This window comes from Habropoda laboriosa, unplaced genomic scaffold (assembly GCF_001263275.1).
Source record: "Habropoda laboriosa isolate 0110345459 unplaced genomic scaffold, ASM126327v1 scaffold597, whole genome shotgun sequence".
NCBI lineage: Eukaryota > Metazoa > Arthropoda > Insecta > Hymenoptera > Apidae > Habropoda > Habropoda laboriosa.
In genome coordinates this window covers 297,336-306,053 of record NW_017100768.1, presented here as the reverse complement: position 1 = coordinate 306,053, position 8,718 = coordinate 297,336, and the positions used below count along the sequence as shown (strand labels likewise).

At 34.2% G+C, this 8,718-nt stretch overlaps 3 protein-coding genes across 3 annotated transcripts in view; 1 reads left to right on the top strand and 2 right to left on the bottom strand.

The window, feature by feature from the left end:
- The window catches only part of LOC108577215 (serine/threonine-protein kinase tricorner), a 34,249-nt gene extending 32,921 nt beyond the window's left edge, over positions 1–1,328 (bottom strand). Inside the window, exon 1 of the mRNA XM_017940347.1 lies at positions 944–1,328. Within this exon, the coding sequence (XP_017795836.1) occupies positions 944–945 (2 nt within the window). The 5' untranslated portion in view covers positions 946–1,328. The remainder of the gene's footprint in view (positions 1–943) is intronic.
- A 906-nt stretch (positions 1,329–2,234) lies between these two features.
- LOC108577210 (transcription initiation factor TFIID subunit 11) lies at positions 2,235–3,573 on the top strand. The gene is made up of 6 exons (XM_017940342.1): positions 2,235–2,275; positions 2,379–2,629; positions 2,740–2,999; positions 3,084–3,171; positions 3,260–3,356; positions 3,440–3,573. The coding sequence occupies exons 2-6, from the start codon at positions 2,486–2,488 to the stop codon at positions 3,571–3,573; spliced, it is 723 nt and encodes a 240-aa protein (XP_017795831.1). The 5' UTR covers positions 2,235–2,275; positions 2,379–2,485.
- Positions 3,574–6,524: 2,951 nt separating this feature from the next.
- Positions 6,525–7,346, bottom strand: LOC108577211 (biogenesis of lysosome-related organelles complex 1 subunit 4). Its single transcript, XM_017940343.1, has 4 exons — positions 7,177–7,346; positions 6,979–7,050; positions 6,678–6,899; positions 6,525–6,617 (listed from the first exon to the last, which is right to left on the bottom strand). The coding sequence occupies exons 1-4, from the start codon at positions 7,255–7,257 to the stop codon at positions 6,525–6,527; spliced, it is 468 nt and encodes a 155-aa protein (XP_017795832.1). The 5' UTR covers positions 7,258–7,346.
- Between the last annotated feature and the right edge of the window lie 1,372 nt (positions 7,347–8,718).

Genomic DNA, 8,718 nt, shown 5'->3' with positions numbered 1-8,718 from the left:
AGGTTGAACAGACTCGGCCAAGGTACATATGTACATATATACGCGTTCCCCGTAGCGAAACAGGCTCTCCGCCCGTCGACTCGCCGCGCCGGGTCGTTTCTCCTTCGGCCAACGACCGTCTCTCTAGCAAAGGTAGAGACGCCGCTCCCTTTACGCCTGGCCTCTACGTTAATGCCTTCCCAAATCTTTCCTACATCTTTCCGAACAACGGACCACGGTGTCGCTCGAGTCTCCGACGCGCACGGTATCGTAAACGAAAGATACGCTACGATCGAGCCAGTTGATCGTATCTTTTCTTTCTTTCGAATTTCTAGCGAAGAATCTATTTCGATATACTGTTACTTGTACGGTTTTTAGAAGGGCATGTTTGCAACGATACCGCCTTGAAGTGTTAACGAAGAAGGTATGGAAAGAGTAGCGCATCCCAATATGACAATGTGCGCGGGTAAGTAAGCGGTCGAAAGATGAAAGTTGGCGAAGCGAAATTCGAAGGTGAGGCGAGAGTGACGACTCTCGGAAGAAAGGGATCAAGGAACGAGTCGAGAAGCGTTTGAAAAGACAAGACAGGACAAGACCGGTTCCACTCGCGTTCCTGTCACGATATATTCGTAGGTGTGCGGGCACAAAGGTGTATATACGGCGCGCGACAGTATGCGTAGAAAGAGGCGTGCGCGCGTTGAGCGCGAACGTACACATAGGGGATTATATGGTGCAGAGTTCAATGGAAATGAATTGTATTTACTAGAATATGTTTTCTGCTTATTATCCGCAGTCTTCCGTACCGTCTCTACGGGGACAGTCTTTTCCACCTGTCTTATACTCGATGAAGAGCCGTCGCGATCTTCGCTGGCAACGAAACCCTTTCTTCTCCTTTCGCCATAATTTTTCCCGTGAAATCCGGCTCGCAACGAACGCCGTGTATTCCAAGACACACCGTACTCACATCTTAATACGCGACTCCGTCTTGAAACTGCATTCGTAGGCAAGGTATATTCGATGCTTCGATGTGTTAGAATCGCGTCAGCTCTTTAACCAATGTTACTCTCTCGATCTTTGATATTTCACTGTATTGCACTCCACTCACTATTCCGCTCCCCTCGGCCCTCCAATAGGATAGGCAATATACTCGCGAGCTACGGACCTACCGAGCCACCAGCTAGCTACCGTGTCCCGAGTCCCGGCCAGTTCTCGATGTCCCTTTTCCGCGCCGAGAACTCTTCTCGCTCTTTTCACTCGGGCTCGCACTTACTACCGATTCACGCCGAGTACCGAATTTCTCTTTACTCCGATCACTCCAATCACTTGCCCCGAGATGATCGCCCGTTCATTTCCTCTCAACACGTATGAACCGTGAAAATCGTGAAAACGATGAGATATTGACAAATACGTCGCGGCGTCGCGACACCGTCGACTAAATTTTAGTCAGCCACCAGCTGGCGCCACGTTGCGATCCCTCGTCCTTCTTTAACTCGTCAAAATATTCCTACTCAACGATGCAATATGTACACACGTATACCGTATCTGAGCTTTTCCAAACCGTCCGCGAATGCATAGACAGCTGATATTTTCTTTTATTCCTTCCTCGTTAATGCGTACAAATTCGTTTATTCCGTGTTAAATCAATTAAATCCGGTAATCATAAACTATTATACATTGATCGTTTTCATTGAAAATCTCTCACAATGGCCCATTTCGATTATTTCATAGATATTTTACAGTTTCTCTCTACACGCTGTACCTGGAGTATAAAACGGGATAACAGAAATAGTATTACATGTCACTTATCCATTTCGTTATACGTACATATTTTTTTTCTTTTTCACTATCCGCTAGATCGATGAACAAACGCTACATTTCAGATGACAACATAATACAAATTATTTATTTTGTTCGTTGAATAAGTCGAAGAGAAAACGTTCTTTTTGTATTTGCGTTAAATTGTACATAATTACTGTAACGTTTATGTACGTTAATATTCGACGTTAACGGAATTATGCTAATTATGCGTTATAGTACTCTTCAATTAACAAGTATAAGTATATGTAACGTAATTTAATTGTAAATCCTTTATGTTCTCGGTTTTCTTCTTTCATGATTCATAAGAGTGAAATGTCTTTTTCGACAAACCTTTATGCATTGAAAAATATGGCGGGGTCGTTTGAATCAAAACACCAGTGTTTAAGCATTTCAAGATAACGCTACTTTTCGCAACGTAATAATAAATAATTGTATAAGATCGTTGCAACTATGTTCATATTTGTTCATATTTATTCTGGTTTGTCCGTCAAATTAATTTTTTTAATTAAATATTTACAATAAATCTTTTATAATATCTTATAAATACATACCTAACCTAACCAAAAATTACATTTCTACAGGTTTCATGCATAACAAACGAGTGTAAAAATATGTATCGTTTTTAAAGTAGTTTCGAAACGCTGAACATATTTCTTGCATTGTTTGCAATTCAATATATTTCATCACTATGGACAACATATTTGGAAAAGAAGATTCTGGAAATGAAAGCGAACATGTAGATATTGATGAGAAAGAAGAAAAATGTAGCCCCTCTCATCATTTTCGAACCAAAGATGTGGAATCCATGGATGGTGATAATATACATGTTAAGGTGCATCAGGAATGTAATATATAATAAGGAGAAAAATTGAATTTGAGTATAACGTCGAATATTTATATTCCGCCAACTGTTATTTTACTGATAATTTTATCTAACGTTAGGTAGAATCTGATGCAATGAGTTCGCAATCTCAATCTGATGTGGAAGAAGCAGGGTGTAATTTGTTGTCTACAGCAGTAGAGGATAGACTGGAAACTGTGAAACGTGAACTTGAAAGTAGGGAAGAAGAACAAAACGCGGAAGATATATTTGAAAATGATATACTATTACCTCATGCAAATCCAACAAATGTTAAGGAAAGAAGAGAAAGTAAAGAGAAGAGCAAGAAGGAATTGGAAGAGGAAGAAAGAGAAAAAATGCAGTATGTGCTCAAAACATTTTCCTTTCATGTTTACATATTATTTTGTACACACGTGTAAATGTACCGATCTTTCTTTCTCAACAGAGTATTAGTCTCGAATTTTACAGAAGACCAGTTAGATAGATACGAAATGTATAGAAGAGCTGCTTTCCCGAAAGCAGCAATAAAAAGAGTAATTAACTTTTCTTTTAGAAACATCTTGCTCTATTTCTAGTGTAACTTTTCCTAATATCTTTTATAATTTGTATTTTCCCTTTTAGATCATGCAAACTATAACAGGCTGCTCTGTGTCTCAAAATGTAGTTATTGCCATGTCTGGTATTGCAAAAGTATTTGTTGGAGAAATAGTAGAAGAAGGTGATGCTTAAAACTTCTGTTCAAATTTCCAACATTTTCGTGCAATTGCAAACATTTTCGTACAAATTTAACTTTCAATGTAGCTCTTGACGTTATGGAAGCTCATCAGGAAACAGGACCGTTACAACCGAAACATTTAAGGGAAGCAGTTAGAAGATTAAGGCTTCAAGGGCAAATTCCAAATGGTCGTGCTCACAAGGCATTCTTCCGACTGTGAATACTTTTTAGCATAATTTCATAATAGTGCAATTCAAATTTTGAAGAAATGCCTCTAATATACCGAAGAATGTTAAGTATATATTTTTCTATAGAAAGCGTGATAACTGTATAACAACGCGTTAAGATATATGTAGGTAGAAAGTTGTTAAATTGCGACAATTTTTTTAATAGTTGGAAAAAGATGGCAAGAATGAGAACAAATCCATTTACGACCATAAAACACCTTAAATATTGATTGTGCAGTTATAAATTAATACTATTTTTATTCAAATTGTGGTCGAATATTGTAATTATAAAAATTGTATTATTTCCTATCTATTATAAGTTTTGTAATTTAAATTTTTCTTGATTCTTTTGTATATTTGAGTTTTATTACAGCAATTTTGTCATCGTGTACATGAATTAATGTGTAGACTGCATTTATTTAGACTATTATATAGATTGTAGCTATCAAGTAAATAGATAAGAGCAAATTTTCTATGTTTCTATTAAATTACAATTTAGCTGCAAGATGATAATTAAAAAGATTGAAAATGAAATATCTGCCACCTAGGTTGTTGTATTTATTAAATGAAAGCAAATCAAAATTTATCAATAAATTTACTTTTTATACACTCGTACGTGAATTTGATCACAAAATCACCGATGCATTGAAACGTTTTTTGCTACAGACAAAATATTTCTTTCAATTTAGATTATTACATATTTTTTGCCTTTTATATTATTGTTTACAACATATTTGATAAATTAACAAGCACTGCCTGATAGCAGAAGAATGCAGTACAATATTTTATTATGAACAACTTGAATATGTTCATGTACATATGTATAGTTGAAGCTGTCAAATAAACCGTTTACAATTTAATCTGATGAACCTATTTTTCTAATCTACCAACATACATACATAATACAAGGTCTACAAAGCCGATAGAACATCGAAGGAGATTAATATGATATGCGATTATTATCTACACTAATATTAACACACTACTTCAATTGCGTGTTTCTAGAAAAGTTCGACGATGAAGTCAAATTTGAAAAGTTGTACGCCTTTAGATCGAAGGAAAATATTTTAATATTCGATCCAAATATTTTCATAACTAATTTAACTTCTGAACGGTATATTAAAATATTCTGTTATTTTCATTTCATTATATATTACATTATAATAATTTTCAATAGTATTAATATCATACATCGAATAAAGCCTGATCAATGCACACCAACATGTAACCAGGATAAAAAATATGATCAATGTTCGTTTTGCTACGAAATTGCCAAAATTGGCCAACGCAAATTGCTTAGTTATTCAGATGAAACACATTATGCAAATTCGATAAAAAATGGGCAATTGCGTAACATTAACGCTCCATTAGGCAAAAGGGATCGAGAGGACTCTTTAAGGAAAATAGAGAAAACTGCTGAAAATTGTAAGTAAAGAAGAAATATTTATCATATATCGAGGTTTATATTGACTTAAGCGTGTACTGTGTTTATTACACTATTTCTTTAATTTAGTTTGTTAATAAAGTGAATAATTGTGCAAATATAGCAAATGACGGGTTATGGGATGACTGGAGCAATTGGGGTTCGTGCAGTGTAACATGCGGGAATGGTCGTCAAGTCCGTTGGCGTCACTGTTTGGCGCAAAATTGCTCGAGAGGATTGAAAAAGGCACAAATCAAAACATGTCGTTTAAAAAGTTGCGATTCAAAAAATATTCTTCATTGGCTTGGAATTAAATCCACATAGTAAATTCATTAGAAAGAAATACACGTTACGTGTTCGATTTAACGAGAATTTGTTTAAATTGTAATTTACATCGAACTATCGATTATATCTCATACTTGACATGAAAATATAATTGCTTATTGGTTGAAGACAGTAAGTTCAATTGTAGCTTTGTATGTAGCTGAAATATCTTTTACATAAATAACATTATATAATAACAGTTTGTTTGATTCTTACACGTCTGTTGAATAATTTAATCGAGCATTAGTACTTTCAAGTTTTTGCCTATTCTAACGGTGGTTTTAAATTTATAAATATCGTTCGTTAACAGATAATTTCAGTCCGTTAGAATGTGTTATGCACAAATAAGTTAAGTACTGCAAATTATGCTACGTCAATTGACAAAAACATTAATTAACGTACTAATAATCATATTTGCTATCACGGAATGTTTGTCGATGTTTCGATCCGAACATTCTTTAAATAGTAACAGATCGTCACCTTCTTCTGACCAAACATCTTCCCAACTAAAATATTCAAATATTCCGAAGGAAAATTTGCAACGTCCAACACAAACGCCTCTTTTTACGAATAACAACGAAGACAATAAGAACGCAAGAAACGATAATAAAAGTACAAGCAACAAGATATTGGTGTAGTATTTTCCTTTTTTTAATATTCTTTTTAAGATCGTGATAAACGTAACGTAGCTGTTTCTACTGAAAGTATTATCTTTAATTTCTTTTTAACAAATCTTAAAATTATATATTATATATTTGTTTTAATAAACAAATCCGTCGATACGAATAAATCTAGAAATATTTTGATGGTATAGGTGGAAGTTGCTTGTTAGGTGAAAAGAAAGCACAATTAAAGACTTGTACACTTGCGGCATGTTGATGCTCGATCTCACTAAAAGAAATAAATAAAATATCTAAAACCTGGATAACGACACCTATTTCACTATTGCACATTTTTTATCTAGCTACTGAATTCAAATCATTATTTTATTTCACTTATTAATAAATATATTCATTTACAACATTTTGCTTCAGTTCTGAAAATAATCCTAACTACATACGTAAGAAAACAGAAAATTTACATAATATCACACATCTCTTAAGTATTAAGCTTTTTTGTCGAATACACAATATACATATTTAATGTACACAGATGATTAATAAATATATTACTTCTCCTTGAAATGAAATATACCTTTCATTCACTTTTAAAGTAATCATTGGTTCTATAAATTGTCGGAGGCTCATACATCGGTAGTCTGTTTGGTATAACAGGTTCCTGAGTTTTTTTCTGAAATGCAATACAATTCGAATGAATTATGCAAAGATTATAAAAGTAACAGTAACTTACAAAGAAAGACAACGGGTTTAACATTCCAAATAATCTGTCAGAAATGCCTAATTCAGCTTCTGCATTATCAACAGCAGCTTCCAAGGTAGTCAGATTGACATTAACCATTGCTATAACATGTTCTAAAGCATCTATTCGTCTACAAAGATTTGCAATTTCTGGTTGCATATCTCGTAATCTTGGAACATATTGGTCGGTACATTGGCTACTCTCAGATTGAACCTTTCAACATAAAGCACAATATACGCGTCTGTGTGTTTATCGAAAATGCATAATCAACACTAAAATTACGACTTCTAACCATTTCAATGATCGATTGAAATTCTTCTAAACGCATCATTACATCTTCGATCGTGTCATCGAACGTCTTCATCTGAAATATATTTTTGTATCGTGTGTTCTATCATACAGAGGTTTTTCTAGCTACGAGATACGAAAAAGTACTGTTCGACAGGACTCGATACCTGCACGTAGAGGTTATGTACAACGCAATTCATACCTGGCTGGATATGTCAAATTTTAAATAATTGGCATAATCCTTGGCCAATTCTTCAACGATCGGTGCAGTGTGTGACGACATTTTTATTCTTTCCGTAACACGATTTATTGCACTAATAAGGGATTATTTATATTACTCGTATCCGAAACAACATTTTTGAACGTTCAAGACACCATTTTCCCATAGCGATACGCGTACCAAATTCGAATCGTTCTTTTCGTTAAAACTGTATTTTCCTTTCGGAAAGTTTATAAAAAGTGTATTAATTCATTCGTATATTCATTCTTTCCTTTAACGTCCTTGTGAAATTCGATCGAAAGCTATTATATAGGTAATAGGAAATGTTTAACGATGACCAAAGAGGATGAAATGTGAGGTGAAGAAGGAAAAAGGAAGAAAAAGAGAAAGAGGAAAAGGTATGCTATAAAAATGCAGTGCAAAAAGTCGACGAACTGTAATGTGCATCGACGTTACGTAACAGCTTTATGTAACGGAAATTTTTGACATACAAAGCATAGGCGCAATTTCCTTTAAGAAATATGCTAAAATTTCACGAGGAAAAGAAAAAGGGCGTTGGTTTGATTAATGAAATGAAATTTAAATTTCCTTGTATACGATTTGACTTACTTATTCTCTTCAGGTAATATCGATGAAAATATTTCGTATAATTTTTTCAAAATAAAAAAGACCGAGTTGGTTCATAAGGCGACTGGTGTCCCGTATTGAATAAGATATTTCTATGCCGTTATTCCTAAAAGGAATAAACGATTTGGTGCAATTACAGAAAGGGTTTTTCAATATTTATTTTCTTGTCAACGATTAAACGGGATAATTGCTGTTTATCTGGCACATGGAGAATAATAATAATAATCAATAATATTGATTTCAAATGCGTTGATTACCTTGTGAGTATAGTACATGATATCGAAAGGCAGCAGTGTTCATAGTGAAAGTGGTACTTTCCAAGTTACCGAGTTAATGATTTTAATATGATCAAAACACCGATGTAATTGCACATTACTATTACTACGTTTATCTACTGAAATTTGAGTTTGTTCGGTAAAGAAATTAAAACGCGGATAAATGTTTATTTCTCAGGGAGCTTTTGTATTTCCATAATTGTAGAAACAATTATTCGTTTTGGCATGTTTATACACAATATTAATACATATGTACGTGTAACCGAGGCAACTTTCACTCATACAGTTGCGCCGAAAAATGTACGGACGCTAAGGAAACATTGCGTTGAACACGACGCAGGCAAAAATATTAGGTAATATGAATTACACGAAAATTATACCGCGAATATTGAAAGTAACTTTTGTCAAGTGTCCAAATATTTGTGTAACGTTGATTGAACGTAATTTCGATTAATTTGCATTGCAACGTCATACACGTACGTAATTCAGTTAAATACATGGCTAGAAATGCAAATTTTAATTAATCTTTTTCTTTGCGCTGTAATCGGCTATTAATCTAAATGTGGTTATTAATATAAAATATGGCAAGGTTAAGCGAGAAAGAGGAAAAGAACGGTGACGA

Bases quoted from the DNA above. Each gene is read 5' to 3' on its own strand.
- LOC108577210 (XM_017940342.1), top strand. From the start codon at position 2,486: ATGGACAACATATTTGGAAAAGAAGATTCTGGAAATGAAAGCGAACAT. The intron at 3,000-3,083 runs GTATGTGCTCAA...CTTTCTCAACAG, and splicing joins GAAGAAAGAGAAAAAATGCA to AGTATTAGTCTCGAATTTTA. The intron at 3,357-3,439 runs GTGATGCTTAAA...CTTTCAATGTAG, and splicing joins TGGAGAAATAGTAGAAGAAG to CTCTTGACGTTATGGAAGCT.
- LOC108577211 (XM_017940343.1), bottom strand. From the start codon at position 7,257: ATGTCGTCACACACTGCACCGATCGTTGAAGAATTGGCCAAGGATTAT. The intron at 6,900-6,978 runs GTTAGAAGTCGT...TTATGTTGAAAG, and splicing joins TTCAATCGATCATTGAAATG to GTTCAATCTGAGAGTAGCCA. The intron at 6,618-6,677 runs GTAAGTTACTGT...ATTGCATTTCAG, and splicing joins TAAACCCGTTGTCTTTCTTT to AAAAAAACTCAGGAACCTGT.